The following is a 20,708-nucleotide window of genomic DNA, read 5'->3' as shown; positions in this document are numbered from 1 at the left end:
ATGTTGCTGAGAGCAGAGTGGTGTAAAGTGAGATGTAGAACATGAAAAATGGATTCCTGGCAAACTTCAACATCTTGAGAAGCAAATGAACTGAGAAATCAGTCTTTATCGATTATTTCTTTGTCGTAACAATGCTTCTTGGCAATAAATCTTGCAGGATGGTGAGCCTTTTGTTTCTCTTCAAGGAACATGCATTGGTAGGATGAGCAGCAGAGCTGAGTATGTGGGTTGCCAACGCCAAACAGCTTCTTCTGCTGTTGCTTTTGACTCTTGTTTTGAGCTTCTGGTCCATCCTGGTGGTGACAATCAGGTAGATGTCACCTTCAAGAACCTGTATGCCACATCTGACTGATCTAGACAGGGAGAAATGGGGCTTGTCATCATTGGAGGTAATCTCTAAACAGGGAAATACAGAGACGAGATGAGATGTTTCCACAGTCTCAGGACAAACTCTGTCCTCCAAGATTTCAATGCTTGACCTCTAGGGCTGAACAGTTAGTTGAATTGAAACTAAAGCCGCGTTTCCACCAAGCAGTCCGGGTCGGTTCGTCTCGGTACGGTGCGCTTTTAGCGGCGTTTCCACAGACTCATCCCGGGACGGTTCCCTAAAAACCGAGACGAGCCGTCCCACTTTTTTGGGACCCTTTCGTATGGGTGCCAGACTGAACCGATCCGCTCTCGGGAGGTGGAGCAACACACTGCAGACGGTTGATTGGTCAAAAGAATCGTCACTTACCCCGACAGCGGCTGCATTTCTCCTGGCGGCTCACAGACTTCTCTGAAACGAAGCTTGATTGCACTTTGTAACAGAGAGTTACATGAAAATCACAGAGAGGACGAAATGCTGCATGTCCTCCATCCGTGTTCTTTGTTTACTGTGTCGCGTTTTCTTCTTTGTTGGATTTAATCGCAGGGTAAGCTGCTACGGCGTCGCGCTATTGTTTACCAGTTGTGGCTTCCGGCATCAGGCTTACACGCCGCCCACCACGAGAGGGCACAGTTTGCTGTGGAAACGCAAACGGGATCAGACTTAACTGTCCCAAACCATCCCAAACAGTACTGAACCGACCCGTACTGCTTGGTGGAAACGCAGCATAACACTGCAATGTAGTTGAAATTTTCAAATCGCAAAGGCTGCAAATTTCAAATTTCAAAGAACAATCAAGCAGTGTTTCAGAGAAGTCTGTGAGCCGCCAGGAGAAATACAGCCGCTGTTGCACGGTAAGTGACGATTCTTTTGAACAATCAACGGTCTGCAGTGTTGTAGCTCCACCTTCCGAGAGCAGATCGATTCAGACTGGCATCCATACGAAAGGGTCCCAAAAAGTGGGACAGCTCGTCTCGGGTATTTGGGGATCTGTCCTGGGATAAGTCAGTGGAAATGCCACAAAACGCACGCCGTACCAAACAGTTCTGCTCAGTGGAAACGTGGCTTAAGCGATTAAAGATGCCATGAGGAGGATCTGTTTTAATTGGACCATGTCGCCACCTTGTGGCCGGAGTCTCCGCACACTGCCGTAATTACTTTTAGTGAGGCGTGTGTTTGTTTTTCAAATTAATTGTTCAACACAACTTTTACTGGATACAACGTGCTGAGGTAAGGTATTAATCAGTACAGTTACACAGCAATGTGGTTTGGAACGTTACATCAAGCTGGCTATATGTTAGCAACATCTGCAGCCCAGTGCTCTGAGATATCTGTAGGCTAACGTGACAAGAAAACACTGTCAGTTTGTCAGTATTTCAGTAGCTGTCTGTATTTAGACCACTGCAGAATAACTGCTGACTGTGGGTTAGAATGAACATTATCACAAACAGTTTAGCTCCTGCATCAGCTTTTAGTTTGAGCTCTATCTCTCTCCCGTTTCTCTTTCTTCTGCTCTTTTGTCCTTTTTCTGTCTGACAGTTAGACTCCTGTGTCCACCACCACTACAAAATGAATCACAGAAATCATTTTCAACAGAGAAAAATACTAAAGTCTCCCCTCACTACTGAACTTCGTCAGCTGGCGTGGTGTTGTCATAGAGACCTAGACATACTGTAAATCAATCCGGGTCCAATTGGGAAGCTAAGAAGTAGCAATTTAAAATAACCTGTCATCTGTGTTATTGGCGCTGATAGTCTCATTTTAAAGTGTGGATTAAAATCAGGCATATATCTAGAAGGGAGACTTTTTAAAGATTACAGAAACTAAGTTTATCCAAAGGCCAAAGTTTAAACATCATCATAAGCAAACCTCTGTTCTGTTCAAGCTGCTGTTATTTTGGATAAAACATTATAAAATCTGATTGAAGCTTCTGTGAGGAGTCTTCTATATAGCGAAATTATACAATTATACTGAGACACAATTGAACCTTTGTTACTCATTTTCTAACCGCTGTGACCACTGCTTTTCTAATTATCTGAAACACACTAAAAATGTCTCTGATGATGCAGAATAAATGGCGTCGTTTAATTATGACAGATTGGAACAAAATCCTGTCATTGTGATGGGATTACCAAAAGTGGGCGAGGGCTTTTGAGTTTGGTGAAATGTAGACTTGTAGAGAAACATGAAGATCAAGAGCTGCAGAACATCTCCTCCCTGAATCAGGAGGAAACAAGGACAGGATAGACTCGCACAATCAGGCATCATTTGCTACCCACAAGCTAACGATGAAACTTGCTTTAAACAGCAGGCAGGCTTTAATGCACGCATTCAATTTGTGTTACAAACACAGGGCTCAACTTGAGACGACTTTGGGATGATAATTTGGACGTTAGTTGCAAAAATTCTGCTTAGAAGTTTACACGCAGAGATTAAATGGTTTATTCTACAGATGTCAGGTTTAAGGATTTGATAACATGAAGCAGTAACATCATGATAGATGTCTTTGTTTACACTCCTCTCACTCCCTCAGCCTGTGTGCATAATGGTTTGCTCTGTTTGCATAATTAACCTACTGTTGTGGAAAGCATCCTCAGGGTAAACCTTCTGTTTTTCGCTGTCAAGGTTTTGCAGCATTAAAAGTTGCAAAAGCTGAATTTTCTCCAGTAATTAGGATGAGCACCTGCACGTTGGAAACAATGGGTCAGCTTTGATGTCACGTGTTGTTGTTTTTTTCTGTGCGTCAGTTCAGTTTGGTCAGCAGCAGAAACAGCCGGGATAAGATGGATTATGACTTACCATTGGGCAAAAATAAAATTCATACATACTGCATGAAAAACAGCGCTGTCCTTAAAGTGAGGGGCAGGGGCAGCATTTATGGAGCTGTTTTCCTCAGATAAAATACTATCATTGGGCTGCTTGTAATAAAAAACCCATTTTCAGCAGTAAAGACTCAGTAATCAGCAGCTTTACTGCTTCATTTCTGCGTAGATGTTTATGTCTTTAAAGAAATCCATCTGCTGCTTGACGTCCTCTATATTTGCTTTAATCTTTCAACAAAATAAAGCACGCTGCAATTAAAGTTAATTGACCAGGTATAAGTTTACAGCAACATCTAGACCACTGGTTTCCAACACAAGGTCCAGTGCCAGAGAGCTCTGGGAGCGGCGCTTTGTTCGCTCTGAGGTTTAAAAAAGAATAAGCTTAAGTCCTGAAACACATTTTCTGGATAAAACTGTGTAAAAAAAAATGTCACCAGCTTTGGTAAGACATTAAAAAAAAAAAAATATATATATATATATATATATATATATATATATATATATATATATATATATATATATATATACATATATATGATATGAGTAGGATATCGCTGAACCATTAATCTAGACCAGGAGTCTGCAACCTTTACCTTCATAAGAAACATTTGGCCTAAACTCACCAGGATTTAAGTCATTTTGGAGCCTCAAAATCAACTCTATCTTCATAATAAAGACAAAAAAGTGTATATAAATCTATACATAGTTAAAATCTAGTGAGGAGTTATCTAAACAAGAAGTTTGTTGTGTTTATAAAATTGATCTTGTGATGCCAGAGTCTTCTATTTTTTAAACAGTTTAAAAAAAAAAAAAAGTGTAACGGCATTAATTTCACAAATTCGCAAGCTTTATAAATTTTTGAAAAATTTGTAAAATAAAAAGAAAAATATCAAAAATTTGCACAATTCATCAGAAAAAAAGAAGTTTCAAAAATTTGCAAAGTTTAAAATTTCACAAATTATTAAATTAAAGAAATGTTATTTCAAAATTTTCTTAAATTTTTCAAAAATGTCAAAAAATTTGCAAAATTAAAAAATGGAATCAAACAATTTCAAAGGAGGAAATTTTCAATTGTTTCTTGAAAAAGTTAGAAAAAGGAAAGATGAAAAATTTGTAAAAAAAAAAAAAAAAAAAAAAAAAGGAAATAAAAAAAAATATGCAGAAATAAAAAAACAAATTTGAAAATGTTTTATCACTTATTAAAAAAATGGAAATTCAAAAAATTGGAAAAATCTCAAATAAAAAATTGAAATCCCTTTGCAGGAGCTGATGCATATTTAGTAAAAGTATATTATTAAGTATATAAGTAAAAAAAACAAAATCATTTATTCAAATAATATTTTTTTAAGCTGGAGCCACTGCAGAGGGGTCAAGACCCTTGATCTAGACCAAACAATTCTTCTTTAAGGTAAAAGCTTACAACAGCATTACAGCTTGAGCAGCTGTGTTAGGAGAGAGGAACGTCAAAGTTAGCCTGCAGTGCTAACATGTTCCAACATCTGCATGAGCCATCCCTGATTAACTCCAGGCTTCATCAAACAGTTAATTTTAAATCCCTCCAAACTTTATTAGGGAACTTATAATGATGGTGATCATTAAGGAATTTGTGAGTGAGAACAAGATAAAAGGAGAAGGCATTTAAAGATCTTATCCTATTGTTAAAGACTATCCAGAGCACTAACACCCACTACCCTGAAGACGTGACTCTTGCAAAGATGTGCATTTACCCCGTGCTGCATCACTCTCCTGTTCAGCTTTCTTCTGCTCTTCTGTCTTTTTTCTTTTTGACAGTTCAGCTCCAGTGTCCAGCATCACTACAAAATTAATCCAAGAATCCTTTTCAGCAGAGAAAAATACAGATTTTGCTTCTCAGTGCTAAACTTTGTTAACTGGCATAGAGTAATCAAAGGGACTTCCTGTCTACGTGCCATAAATGGATCAATCTTCTCTTTGTAAAATTGGACCTGACTATGGATACTGGGAAAAAAACATTTAGAAATAACTGATTCTGGCACTAATAATGTTAAAATATAAAAGAATGACTATTTCAAGATCCTGAAAAGGAGCCAGTGTGAAGAAGCTTTCACAGGAGGGATACAATCCCTTTTTGTAGCTTTCACTGCAGAATTTTGGACAAGCAAGAGAGTTTTATGAGCTGATTTCAGCAGCTTAGTAATAAAAAAGAGCAATTATTTAACCCAGGGGGGAAATACTCAGACTAATGTTGTATAAGTCATTGAAAAAAAGAGAACGTGTTCTGGTCAGAGACATCTCCCAGGATGCTCATGGTGCTTTTAAAGGCAGGATGATGCCCTCTCCAGCAGATATACATTATTCAAGGACTCACTTTTAAGATTTTTAAAGGGCAAACACATTAACTTTAGTTTTGTCTGAGTTTAGCAGCAGAGGAATCACTGCTTTCTTTAAAAGATGCTTTAATTCGATGTAACTGATGGACATCATTGAATACTGATTTAGTTTTTTTCTCACAACTGAAGTTGGCACTGTTTTAAAGGCATTAGTCCAACGTTCTCATGCATGGGAGCCTGGTGTTACAAAAATACGACTGATGACTGCTCTAAAAAGAAAAAAGAAAACAAAGAAAGATGTTCAGAAGAGAAAGACAAGTCTGCAGAGCTGTAAGGCCTCAGCAGGTGGACAAGTGAAGAGAGCGGTGACTGAGGTCGTGACAGTCTGATACACTCGACTGACTTTACTTCACACTTCAAAGCATTTCGTCTGCCCTCTCACCTCCAGACTGAAGACAGGGAGAGCGTCTGAAATAGAGACTTCAACTGAATATCCAAAGACCTGACCCAAGGTAAACAGACGAGAAACAGAGTCGTTCTGAAAGATGATGTAAGTTAGTGAAATGCTGATATTTCAAAAGTCAAAGAACAGAAGACGGTAATATCGATAGGTTAATGTCTAGAGGTAGACCGATATATCGGCCGGCCGATATATCGGGCCGATATTTGGACATTTGTCTCTATCGGCCGTATTTTCTTTTAAAAAGACGTTTTTTGATCCGTTGTATAAAATGACGCAATTTTTGATCAGGCACAAAAAAGATGAGCACCTCAAACTTGTGGAACCACTTGGATACTTTACATACTTTTGTTCAAATTCTATTAATAAGTTTAAATTTCTTTTTTGACATTTTAAGAAGAGTGTGAATGTTTACTACTGCTTGTTACATTGTGTGTTTACTCAGACAAAATATTTCATTGTTTTGAAAGCTGAATAAATGTTCAGAGGACTGGACACGACTTGTTGTGATAGATTTCTTTTAGTTGCTCAGAAATTGCTTTGTTCACAAAAATGTGATAAATATATATTTATTTAACAATCGGCCTGAATATCAAATTGGAAATATCGGCTATGCATATCGGCATCGGCTGTCCAAATTTGGAAAGCATCGGCATCGGCCCCTAAAAAACCCATATCGGTCGACCTCTATTAATGTCTAATCAGACATGGTTGATGTTAAACATTAGGGGCGGAAGAAAAAAATCAAAATTGTTTTATTTTCAAATTCAAATTCTTCATTTCAGTCTTTGTTCATAAACTGGATTGGAAAAAAGTTACCACTTTTCTCCAGCAGAGGGCGAAATGTTTCTCTCTGACTCACGTGATGTGCATTTATGGGAAAATATGGCTCCTGGTCTGTAGTCATAGTCTGTAGATATCATCATCATTTAACTTTTTCACATGGTCTGGTGTTAAAACTGCAATCTAAAAATCACAAAAATCAAAAATACCGAAGAATCATAATTTAAATCAAATCGGCACCCCAAAAATCATTATAGAATCAAATTGCAAGAATGGGATGTCATCCCAGCAAACAACTTAATTTTGGTAAAATATTCATGTTTACAAGGTCAATTATGAGAGTTTAGGTGTTAAACAATCAGCTGCCTGTGAGTGAGCAAACCCTAAAGTTTAAAGAGGTGGTATTGTTCTTTTTTTGGCCTCATACTTTACTCTATCTTTTGGTGCCCTTGACTTACCACTCAAGAAAATCCTATTTTTCTCACACCAGTGTTTTGGAAAACCTTATTTCACTTCTGTCTGAAATTTTAGCTGCTGTCTCTGTAAGACTCTGTACTCTGTAAACTCCCTTGCCTCTGATTGGCCAGTACTATGGAAGCCTGTTTGGGGCAGAAATATGGGCAGGTCTTGGTGTTTGTGGCCCGCAACTTCGATGTATAATGAACCAGGTAGGAGATCCTAATGTGATTACCTCAACATTTCAAGAAATCTCATCAAGATCTCGAGCTATTTTTGATCAGTTTACGGACAGATCCAGAGTTTTCTACAACATATGGATATGTAGAGGTTTAAAAATCTGCAAACATTTAGTGTGAACATCCAGTATTGTTACTTTACATCTATGTTTGAAATATTGGAAAGTTTAATAACCCCTCTTTAAACTTCCCCCCTGACCCTCTTATGGAGGTTGTGTTTTTGGAAGAGTTTGTCTGATTGTGAACAACATAACCCAAAAAGTAACAAACAGATCTTGATGAAATTTTCAGGAAATGTTCAAAATGGGATTAGAAAGACGTGATTAAATTTTGGAGGTGATCTGGATCACTGTCTGGATCCAGGACGTTTTTAAAGGATTCTTTATCATTGTGAGATAGGGTTGTTTTCACCATATGTGTATATAACTCCACAATAAATGGTTGGATTGCTTTGCAAAACAATACAAGACAAGGTCAACATAAATTCTGACAGATGTTAAAGTATGATCCAGATCCTGGCAATATTCTGGATATTGAGATCTGGAATATGAAATATGTGCTGATTCATCATCATTTTCAACACTGCCCAGAAATGAATTATCGTACAAACCTGCAACTAACACCAAATTGTAGCAGACAGTCTGCTGAAAGGAAGTATAACATTAAAGTAGGACTAAAGTGTTGGTGACAATCATAATATGCATGGCAGAGGTCTGCGCTCTCTGAGAGCTTTCTAAACTCGCTTGAATAAATAAAGAAACAAACTTTTAATAACTGTTGGTTTAATAAATTATCTTGAATTCTAACAGGAATTAAGTGATGTAAACTCTTTGATGCCTGAGTCCCCTATCCATAGTTTGCTCCTCACACTGGCCTCAGCACAAAAAGAAGCGTCAACACAGCATGCACATTGTCAAATGAACCATGACTTTTTGGAAGAAAGCAAAAAGATCTCCAAAAATAGGGAAAAAGACAATAAGAAAAAGAAGATTAAGAAAAAGAGCAGCACAGAGGGGTTGTTTGAGGCGCTATCTGTCTCCTCTGGTTAATATCTATTGTGACTACGGAGCAGATGAGTCCGAGCTGGAAAGAAAGACGAGCTGCCGTTTAATTAATACTCTCTGACAGACGTCTGAGGATGCTCGAGCAGTGAGGGACATCGCCTGTGAGGAAACATCATGCAGTCTTTACTGCCATGTATACACGTGCTGAAACTTACAAAGCGCTGGAAAAATACACACTCTAGCCCACACACACACACACACACACACTCTCACTCACTACAGCGGTGCAGTCATCCTTCATCTGCCCTCCACCCCTGGCAGAGCCCACAGCTGCCACAGACAAAGATCCAATAACAAGTCGAGCTTCCTCTGCTCGCATCTGTCTGCAGCTCTCACAGATGATACAACGCTGAATAAAAGACATGTGGTTCATGTTTTTCTCATTTGAGGGACACTGTTAGCTGCTGTGGCTGTGAAAGGTTCGTCCACACGCTACCGACGATTCTGTTTGTTACAATAAACTGTCAATGTCAGACTTTAATCACCCAATCCACAAAACAGAAGTCAGTGACAGAGTGAATTGTTTGGCATTGACAGAGAAGATTTGGCTGATTTGAGGTCTCTATTCATGGTGTGCTATTTTGAGTTCAGACTCTTCATCACCCTGTTGGCTGTGGCTGTGTCTTTGTCCATTTCTTGTAATTTTTTCTTCCTTTTTTTCATCATTGCTCTGTATGGCTCATTTGTTGGTCATGTACACCAAACTGGTTTTGGCTTCAGTGATATTTTTACTATCTTTTTCTCCTGTGTTTGTCTGGAGATCCTACATGGAAACATGGCTGCATAGTTTACATGTGAACTCAGCTGTTAGCAGCCTGTTGCATGTCAATGCTAACTGGTGCAAGGCCGGATGTCTTCCCACAAGGTGGTACTGTGGTACTGTGGTGTGAGCTAAGAAGTGACGACATCGACCTGTCCTTCCATCCATCGTTATTGGGAACATAAGATCTATCTCCAATAAGATGGACAAGCTAGCTGTGCTAATCCAGCAACAGAGGGAATACCAGAAGGCAGAGTAGCATCATGCTATTCACAGACATGGCTAAAGGAGCTAACAACAGACACCAACAGACAGAGACTGAACAGACTAGAGGTCGACCGATATGGGTTTTTTGGGGCCGATGCCGATGCCGATGCTTTCCAAATTTGGGCAGCCGATGCCCATATGCATAGCCGATTTTTCCAATTTGATATTCAGGCCGATTGTTAAATAAATATATATTTATCACATTTTTGTGAAACGCAGCAATTTCTGAGCAACTAAAAGAAATCTATTACAACAAGTCGTGTCCAGTCCTCTGAACATTCATTCAGCTTTCAAAACAATGAAATATTTTGTCTGAGTAAACACACAATGTAACAAGCAGTAGTAAACATTCACACTCTTCTTAAAATGTCAAAAAATGAAATTTAAACTTATTAATATAATTTGAACAAAAGTATGTAATGTATCCAAGTGGTTCCACAAGTTTGAGGTGCTCATCTTTTTTGTGCCTGATCAAAAATTGTGTCATTTTATACAACGGATCAAAAATCGGCTTTTTAAAAGAAAATACGGCCGATGGCCGATAGAGACAAATGTCCAAATATCGGCCCGATATATCGGCCGGCCGATATATCGGTCTACCTCTAGAACAGACTGCTGAAGAAGCTCAGTCCTGGACCCTGTGGAGGTGGAGGCTGGCTGAACTGGACCATGATGGACAAGCTGTCATCATCTATTTTTTATTAACCTTTGTACATTTTCTATACACTTTCTTACTTTTGTTTTCTCAATTGCTGCTGTGACTCCTCCTAAATTTCCCCTCAGGGATAAATAAAGTATTTTCTATTCTATTCTATTCTATGTTAGGTATTTGTTTATATTTTAGCATTATCAGGTCTGAGATCTGTTGATATTTTTGGAAAGTGTCTTGAAATAGCGTTTGTCGTGATTTGGTGGTTTATAAATAAAGACAATGATCTATGATTAAAGACTGATGTATGCTATATTCAGACTTTTTTTAGTAAGTAAATATACTTTGCTGTCAGAAAGCCTTTGTCACTGTTTCTGCTATTTTTGCCCTGATAATTCCAAATATATACACTCACACTCACACTGGCTTTCGTCACACTAACTAGGTTTTCTGTCTAAATTCTTGATTGTGTTGTATGTCACTTTGGACAAAAGCGTCTGCTTAATGAAACTGTAGAACCGTAGATATAGGTTCCCACTGACTTGTTCCTCCTGATGGACGACTAAAAGGAGGATAAACGTCAATAGCTTCCAGTTCTACCTGTTTTATTCAGTGTTAATAAGCTTTAAAATATCTGAGACTAATCTATAGGGGGATGTAGAAAGGATTGTTTTTCCTACAGTGGAGCTCAGCGGGGATTGTTAAGGACTTACTGAACTGCGTGTAACAACCAAAAAATCTCCTCTGCAAGTCGTCACTCAGGGCTGAAGCTGGCAGAGATTACAGCCACAGTTTGACTTCAGAAGTGTATCCCTCAAAGAGATTGTCTGTCACTCTGGAATCCAAATTTTCTCTTTCAGCAGTCACGCTCTTTCATATAGATGCAGATTTGAGGGATTAAAGCTACTCTTATGTATTCTCCAGGATTAACTTGTCAAAAAGTACATCTCTTGTCAAAAAGCTCAGTTTTTTTTTGTGAGTTTCCAGCTCAGTGGCAGCGAGATGATTTCTCATGTGTCTGTTCTTTGTGCACCTCGCACTGCAACGCTGAAAGACACGTTTTTTTTTCTCTTTGTGTTTTCTCTTTGTTATCTGACGCTGAGATGATTTATAGACGAGCCCAGGAGGAGGGTGAAACTCCAAATACAAGACGAAGGGAAACTGCAGAAAATGATGAAGCTGAGTGTGTTTTCATAGAGTGTGTGTCTGTATGATCAATACTTTTAAAAGTAGATTATAAATAAATCAATACGTAGCCCCACAAGATTATATCACAGGTCAAATCGTGGCAAAGTGGGATTTAAGCGGACGTGTGTTTATCCATATGTGTGTCTGAGTGTGAGCACACATATTTATTATTACATAACAGCTGCATTCATGTGGGTCAGAGGTAGTTTAGTGAAAACATGAAGAGGATTTAATCCAGAGGAGGGGCACGGGGACACGAAGCGAGGCGTTATTGTTTTCATTATTGTGGTCTTTGCGTATGATGGTGTGTGTGTTTGTTGTTTCTTTTAAGATAAGATTTGACAGATTATGATGAGATGATAAAACTACAATGAGATTACATAAGACCTTTGATGCTTTGACAGGACAAACAGAAACCAGATTATTTTAATTTTAATTCATCCAGAGTGACAGATTATTTTAAAGACTTTATTTGTTTACAGCAGCCTGTAAAGCAGGTGGAGATTAAATGTCTCCTTCAGGACACTTGAGAATTGAAGGACACATTTGATAGGAAAATTAACTCCACCTCCTCCGATGGATTAACTTCCCTCCTGCAGCAGCAGCAGTCAGTTTTCTGTGTCTAACTCACCGGTGATGACCAGCGTGTGTGGGACTCCCGCCTCGTTCAGCATGCGTTGGATGTGGTTGTTGTAGAGAGTGAGCGCCTGTCCCTTCCCGCTCTGTGGGTTCACCAGCAGCATCATCCTGCACGGCCGAGACAGCTCGCGCACCAGCACCCCTACAGAGGAGAAAAAGTTCACAGATGACTCACTGAGACTGAAAAGATAAATCACTGAATACCTCTGTAGCTGATTCCACTTAAATCTCAATAATACATCTCATTGGTTCTAGTTTCCCTCGTACTTTGGGTTTTAGCTAAGGCTGCACGATTATCGCAATCGCAATGTCAGCACATGCAATTACGTAATCGCAAAAGAGGATATCGCAATCGCAATCGCAATGTCAGCACATGCAATTCAGATTTTTCTCCATGATAACCAAGCAAGTCTGTAGACTCATCATGACACAACTTTTTTTAATAAATCGCAAGCACAATCGCAATCGCAATATTGTCCACCTAATCGCAAATCGCACCTTTTCCCCAAATCGTGCAGCTCTAGTTTTAGCCTAATCAAGTTTAATAATAGTTCAGTCATAACCCGAAACTCTGCGCAAGATTTTACCCTCGATTTAGATTTAGATTTTGATTTATTGGTTCCCAGAGGGGAAATTCATTTCCATTGACTGTACATTACAGAGCAACAACAACAACAAACATTGTACAATATGAGCTGCGGACACAGACAATCCACACTATGACATGACTCAAGACATAGTGGACGTTGCTGATGACCGCGTAGCGGTGAATTAATAAACATCAAAAACTAGTACGCGTCGTAGGGGCTTATGAACAGAGCAGCTCACTTCCAAATCTTCTCTATTTGCTTATGTACATCTATGTATTGGCATCGTAAAGTCTTAAGTTGAGAACCACATGTGTCGAGGACCTCCTGTATATACAAATCCACTTGTCTTGTGTTTGAGTGTTTTAAGTTTTCATGTCCCTGCCGTGCAATGAAAACCAGATCTGTGTCATGGATACATCTTGAAAACCATGCTGTTTGAGATCCTACAAAGTCAAGAAATACAGAAGAGGAATAGGGCCACTGAAAAAACAAAACAAAACAAAACACAAAAACTTCCCTTTTTTTTAAAAAAAAAGTATTTTTCTGAGATTAGTCAGAATTCTGACTTTGTTCCTCGAAAAAATAGTATAAAAAAATCTATGGCCTTTTTTAAGTGATGCTAATCCTCTTCTGTAAAATAAAATGTTTTTACAGTGTCAAACATTTTGCATTTTGTTCAAGTGGTTTAATCAAGGCTCTGTTTACACGTCAATGTTTCAAAAAAATCTGTGTTTACACGGAAACGCAGAGGGACTGAAAACGCTGTAGTGAGCATGCCAGGCCTGTAAGTGCCGCTATCACTGTCTTGTCCAGAAGCTGCTTTTGGGAGATCTCCTCTGAAGTAGAGCTGAACCGATCATCTGGTGGTGAATCTTGGTGAATGCTAAGAGCAGAAGTGGAGCAACAGATGGTCATTTTGTTGAAAGACAGTTGGCAGATTGAGCAGCACAAGCACAACACGGTAGTCCGTGATGAGCTTAACAACATTACTTTTGTTCTGTTTTATGCACTTGCGCAAAGTGGAGTGTGACATCAGCGTTTTAACTGAAAGTGCCGGCTCACTGTTTACACGACAGCAGTGTCGGCAGAACAAAATCCACTTTAGAGGCCGCTTTCAAAAGTTTGCGTTTTAGGTCGGCTAAAACGCCATTTCTATGTAAACAGGAGGTTGAAACTAGAGGTAGACCGATATATCGGCCTGCCGATATATTGGGCCGATATTTGGACATTTGTCTCTATCGGCCATCGGCCGTATTTTCTTTTAAAAAGCCGATTTTTGATCCGTTGTATAAAATGACGCAAATTTTGATCAGGCACAGAAAAGATGAGCACCTCAAACTTGTGGAACCACTTGGATACATTACATACTTTTGTTCAAATTATATTAATAAGTTTAAATTTCTTTTTTGACATTTTAAGAAGAGTGTGAATGTTTACTACTGCTTGTTACATTGTGTGTTTACTCAGACAAAATATTTCATTGTTTTGAAAGCTGAATAAATGTTCAGAGGACTGGTGACGACTTGTTGTAATAGATTTCTTTTAGTTGCTCAGAAATTGCTGCGTTTCACAAAAATGTGATAAATATATATTTATTTAATAATCGGCCTGAATATCAAATTGGAAAAATCGGCTATGTATATTGGCATCGGCTGCCCAAATTTGGAAAGCATCGGCATCGGCATCGGCCCCCAAAAAACCCATATCGGTCGACCTCTAGTTGAAACATAACAATACTTTTACATTTCATCCTAAAGCTGTTGTTATGCAAACAGCCCTCTAGCCTGGGCCATTTAAACCCTGGGTTTAGTCTCGAAAAGGGGTAAATTTTGGTCTGTTACACCACCCATGATAGTGTTGTCAAAGGGACTTTTGGTCCACGTGCTGTAAACAGATCCATGACCTTTTGTAAAAATCCAACCAGACCACAAATACTAAAAAATAGCTTTCTTAAACAACCAAAAACTCTCTCTCTCTCTCTCTATCTATCTATCTATCTATCTATCTATATATATATATATATATATATATATATATATATATATATATATATATATATATTTATATTTATATATATATTTATATAACTATATTCACTATTATTTAGGTGCTTACTAGTTTGCATGTAACTAGTATACTAGCCCTTCATTAGTATTAATTAAGCGTTTCTTAACACTTTATTCTACTTTGCCTTATACTACCTCTGTTACGATATGAATGAAGAGTTTTCATATATTAACTCATAATTAGCACTTATTGACTGTAATTTTTCTCTTTTTTTTTTGTATATTTCAGGGTTCACATATTTTAAGATTTCAGAGTGATAAAGGAAGAATTACCGTTTTTTTGGTACTGGCCCTTTGCAAGGCCCTGATAATAGCCCACACCATTATTCACATCATTATTCAGAAGCAAAACATTTATCTACAGTCAACCATAGATTATGAACAGGCATATATATAAAAGGGAGATTATTTGATGTTATAGAGCTGAATGTTTGTGAATGCAAGCATGAGCAAAGTTTAGAGGTCACACAATCCAACACATACACAACACATGACTTCTATTTGAGGTTGGATGATTGCAGAAATAGCAGACTCTTTGGTAAATTTTTAAGTGCTTGGGAAATGTAAATTAGTTTTCAAAATATCTCTGGGATCAAACAGGAGGGTTATGCAGCCCCAACATCACAGAGATCTCAATTCCTTTTTTAAAAACGGTCTAAAGATTACAGCCTCTCAGAGACGCAGCATGGTGCTAAAAGAGGAGGAAGAAGCTACATCAGGCCGTCCGTCCCAGAGCATCTGAGGAGGATTAAGAATTAAAAGCTGAAGACGACTAAATAGAAATATAGATGTGATGAAGTTGAGGGTGTGATGCTCAGGGTTAGTAGTTCAGGAATCGAGCTGATTGGGAATAAAAAAGAGAAATTATCAGAAAAGGTAGAAACGTTTTCTCCTTCCTTTTCTCTTCGGCCTGTCTCTCATTGAGAAATGTTTTTGTGACACTCCAGCTGGGAAAGAGCTCAAATTAAAGCATAGAGGAGTGTGACAGGAAGACATCAGCCATGTTTCAAACACTGCAGCTGTGGGAGCATTTCTGAGGGAGACACACACACACACACACACACACGTGGTAGTCTTTACTGTGATGCAGTGAGACACCTTGTCAACGCACACACACATAAACAAAACAGAGCACTCAGCGATCTGACTCTGTGTCGCAGTCTGCTGGATTCTTTCTCGAGATTAAAAACCGTCTGAGCACGGAGGAAGCCGATCCTTCCAAACAAGTCTGACAGCTGATGAATGAGTAACGAACTGACGGGCTGATACTCCAGGGATTGGCAGATCTCATAGGTTCACAACCTAAGGAGGAGCTGGTTTCATCTATACTGCTCCTGTAGGAGTGTCGCTGACGCTGCTGGAATGCAGAGAAACAGGTCAGGAAAGTGTTAACACACCTGTCTGCAGAGTTTGACCTGAGGTGAACTCATCTGTCCTCCAACATTTTTGTCCTCTGATAATCCTGATTTTCAAGCACTGAGAGTGAGCATGAAACCATTTAAGAAATACCATTAAGTGGCTTCAGCGTCACATCGCACCATCATAAGGAGGAGTTATTTTCTGGTGCAGACTCTTTGAAAGAAACATGTTAACATGCTTCAGCCTGACGTCTGGTCACTAGGAGCAGCAAAAGGTTTCAACAGCATCCCTTAAATGTTGGTGAGCCTGAGTTTCAGGAGAGTGTGCAGCTCTACCCTTGAACCTCTTGTGCAAAGTTTATCTTATCAAACCCAAACATCAGATCTAGACTTGGTATCAGCAGATATATTCATTGTTAAAAAGGAGATTGTGTTCAGAAATGTTGGTTATCAGAAATTCTAATCTCATCTCTGTTGTGAATGCATTGTCCTGTTATATTTATTTGAAATCATTTAAAGCAGCTGTTGTTAAAGGCTCTGTTTTACCCTGTAATTCTACCCCTATTTATTCTGTTGATCCAAAGCACTTTCTAACGTCAAGTCTCAAAGATCACAAGATGTCTTGTGCAGTAACACTTCAGCATGTGGATGGCGCAATCAAGCCCTGACCTCCTCACTGAGAGACGACCGACTCAACTGCTGCTTTCAACTTGTTAAGTTGTGTGAGTCAAGTTCAGGTCTCATAACTGTGAAATGCTCACGCTAAAAATATCTATCTCTAAAACTTAGCAGTGTTTGTTTGATTATTTCTTTGTTTCGAGCATGTGGGCTGCACCTATGACAAATGTGCCAAATCCTTTCGGCTAACGCCCAATGGATCTTTCGGTTGAATTTCATCATCCTCTTTAATGCTAAGTTTATTTTTAACTTCCCATTGCTCTCGCTAATATCAACAAATTAGCTCCTATATCCACGGACCCTATCACCCTATCAGACCATATGTTTGAGAATGTAATCATATAAATCACAGTTTGTGAACTAGAGGCTTTCAGACAAATTCTGAATTATGTATTGAATGAAATACAACCCCCATTCACTTTTTTTAAGACAATGGTTTCCATTTAAGTTTGCTGAGGGAGAGTTGTTTGATTGTTTTTAATAGCTGCACATTCCTAACTCAGCATGGATGGATAAGACTCCAGGTTATAGTTGAAGATGAGACCTATTTTCCCGATTCTGATGCTCTATGAAAAAAAATTCTACTATTGACGTAAATATGTTTTTGTTTTTCATTGACAATAGCATGAAAAGTGGGGGGTCATCGTACAATAAGGGATGGGTACCGAAATAGGTATTTTTATGGGTACTGATCAAATTCTGTTGAAAGTACCTGGTACTGAGTCATGAAAAACCAAAAGGTACCATGTTTAGGTACCTAAACACATCCTAAATGACTGTGAGGGAGTGGAAGAGCAGGCGATTTTCCAAGCAGGACATGAACACAGCATTGCAAAGTTATATACTAGAGGTCGACCGATATGGGGTTTTGGGGGCCGATGCCGATGCTTTCCAAATTTGGGCAGCTGATGCCGATATACATAGCCGATTTTTCCAATTTGATATTCAGGCAGATTGTTAAATAAATATATATTTATCACATTTTTGTGAAACGCAGCAATTTCTGAGCAACTAAAAGAAATCTATTACAACAAGTCGTGTCCAGTCCTCTGAACATTTATTCAGCTTTCAAAACAATGAAATATTTTGTCTGAGTAAACACACAATGTAACAAGCAGTAGTAAACATTCACACTCTTCTTAAAATGTCAAAAGAGAATTTTAAACTTATTAATATAATTTGAACAAATGTATGTAATGTATCCAAGTGGTTCCAAAAGTTTGAGGTGCTCATCTTTTTTGTGCCTGATCAAAAATTGCGTCATTTTATACAACGGATCAAAAATCGGCTTTTTAAAAGAAAATACGGCCGATGGCTGATAGAGACAAATGTCCAAATATCGGCCCGATATATCGGCCGGCCGATATATCGGTCTACCTCTATTATATACTGATGAATATATATGTTAAATTAAAATTATATATTTTATTAATACACAAATTGATATTTTTTTACCACATAAACATAAAATAGTAACAAAAATTGGTACCATCGAGTACTGGTACCGTTGAGTACTGGTACCAGGCACCAGTACCATATCATTTCAAATGTGAAAGGTAACCATCCCTACTTAAAATTGTGGTCTAACCATTGACACGTGCTGGTAGTCGTCAAGGGTCGCTGCACGACCACAACAGCAGAGAGCGCCAGCTTTTTGTAAAGCCAGTGACCTCACGGTGGCTGCAGTGACCTGTCAATCACAACAGAGACGCAGTAATGAGACATTGAGAGGTGCGCTGATTGTCCAGAGAAAGTGGACCAAAAGTTAGGTGAGTTAACAGACAACTGAGTTATGATACTAATTTTAACATAACAATGGTTAATGCAGTAGAGACGTCGAACAACTGTCAGGCAGCCCAAAAAATATGGAGTTATGTAGGGTGCTGTACGAAGATCCCGTGTCCATAAAGACTGTTTGAAAACTGGAAACTGTGAAAGAAAAGTTTATCATGTTCCCCACAGCAGCTATTACCAAGAGGCTGACAGGAAGGTGTGTGTTTATTGAGAAACAGAACGAAGGCATGGTACTTTTGTGTGTGTTTATGTGATAATAAATATTAATTTGTTCAATAATAAAGTATCAAAGTTTGTCAATTTAACATTTGTTTCTCACTATATAAACTTGTAACGCTGTGTTCATGTCCAGCAAGGAAAACCGCCTCTCTTCCACTCCCTCACAGTCACAAGCAGTGGCGCAAAAAGGGGGTATGCACTATATGCGATGCATAGGGGCGCCAAGCCAGAGGGGGCGCCAAAGCGATAGGGGAGAAATTATTTTGAGTCTGCATCTTCTGTATTTGACAGCTGTTGTAAAAGATACAATCAAAAACAGAGGCACAGAGCTATAGAGATAGTAAGAATAAGAGAGATAAGAAGTATAGAGATCTCTATAGCTCTGCAGAGGCACGTCAGCACATCACTGATTAGCGCCCCTCCACTCCTTCAACCCCTCCCATCCGCCACGTTCGTGCGTGCGCGTGTGGGGGGACAGGACAGTCGTAAGCGTTTTCTTTTTGTAGGCAGTCAAAGATGGACAGACAGAGAAATGTGTGTGTTACGGTGAACAGCTGTTTGATCAGCTGATGCACGTACCCGCAAATGCGCCCTGTGACGTTCGGCATCGGGCCAAAGCCCATTCAAAAACTAGTGTGTTTTTATTATTAACGCTTTGTAGACCACATCCCCGTCCGTCTACACCGAGGTGACCACAATATATATTTTTTAGATAATTCAGCACTATTTCGGTCTGTCAAATCATCTGAACAAAGCCAGTTTATTTAAGCTGCTCATCAGCTGGCCAGGCACGCGTCACGATGATGCGTCTACTCAAGGACCTCGAGCTACGGGACGCGTGCTTTGTTTTCAGCTCATATTAATTTCAATATACCCATTCCACAGAAAATACGTTACAGAGAGCAGGGCAAACATGTCCAAGAGATAAGAACAGAATACACAGGAATCCAGCTAGCCTTTGGTGTAAAAAGTGGATTTTTTTTTTTAAATATACATTTTTGTTTGGAAAATGCAGATTTCACATCATAAATAATAATTAAAAAATAAACATCTTGTGTGACGTCAAGCCTAAAAAAGAGTATATATGTAAATATGTATATAAGAATAAAAAAAAAAAACCATCGAAATGGACCTCATGGACCTCACCTATTCCAAAATCCATATACACACGAGGGGGGGGGCTGTCATGTGTCTGCATACCCCCCAGAAAGTAGGTAGTTGCGCTCCTGGTCACAAGGATGCATTTAGGTACCTAAACATGTTACCTTTTGATTTTACATGAATCGGTACCTGGTACTTTTAACAGAATTCGGTTGGTACCTGTAACGTCACTACATCAGAATAACATTTGAAACACAGATCTTAGTGATTGGATTTAGAGCCAACATGAGAGCAGTCTCTATTATTTTAATGACTGTCTCAGAATTACAATAAAAAATAGTAACAAAGTAAAAGAGGGGGGTCGTTGTATCATCAGGGTTGTCCTATATTCAGGTCAATACGGTAATAAGAAAAACACAGTTTTATCTGCAGACTATCAGCTACACAAGAAATTTGCTGTTTTACAATAATTTGCTAAAATCAGTGAAACACAACAAGGGCAGGAGTTAATGTGTTATATTCTTTCTCAATTCACTGTTGTCATCATGTTTAAGGTTTTTAAGGTTTAAGTTAACAGTAGCTTTATTATTTGCAATATGTGTATCACGTCAAGAGGACTGCAGATTAGGATGCTAAAGGGCCCACGATGCTACGGTAAACATTTAGTAGAAATAGTAAACATCGGTGTAATGTTGTTTACGTAATGTTGTAATGTTTAGGTTTAAAATCACTTAAACACTTTCTCTGCAGGATGTAAACTTCAATCCTCCAACATCCCTCATGAATCAGTCGTCCGTGTGCCCCGACACCCACACAGCCGTCGTTGGCTAAATCCAGCCCCATACCACTTCCTGTGTGCAGCCCCTCCTCTTCTCTAAACATTCCAGAGGGTTCTATCT

At 38.8% G+C, this 20,708-nt stretch overlaps 1 protein-coding gene across 1 annotated transcript in view; it reads right to left on the bottom strand.

Annotated features, from left to right (window-relative positions):
* Positions 1 to 20,708, bottom strand: part of LOC141785271 (sphingosine kinase 1-like) — a 58,017-nt gene that overhangs the window by 20,107 nt on the left and 17,202 nt on the right. Inside the window, exon 2 of the mRNA XM_074663471.1 lies at positions 11,996 to 12,145. Within this exon, the coding sequence (XP_074519572.1) occupies positions 11,996 to 12,145 (150 nt within the window). The remainder of the gene's footprint in view (positions 1 to 11,995; positions 12,146 to 20,708) is intronic.

The sequence above is a fragment of the Halichoeres trimaculatus genome, unplaced genomic scaffold, assembly GCF_033239565.1.
Source record: "Halichoeres trimaculatus isolate MK-OKI-2021-1 unplaced genomic scaffold, fHalTri1.1 fHalTri1_scaffold_2, whole genome shotgun sequence".
Taxonomy (NCBI): Eukaryota; Metazoa; Chordata; class Actinopteri; order Labriformes; family Labridae; genus Halichoeres; species Halichoeres trimaculatus.
This window is presented reverse-complemented; position numbering and strand designations above follow the sequence as displayed.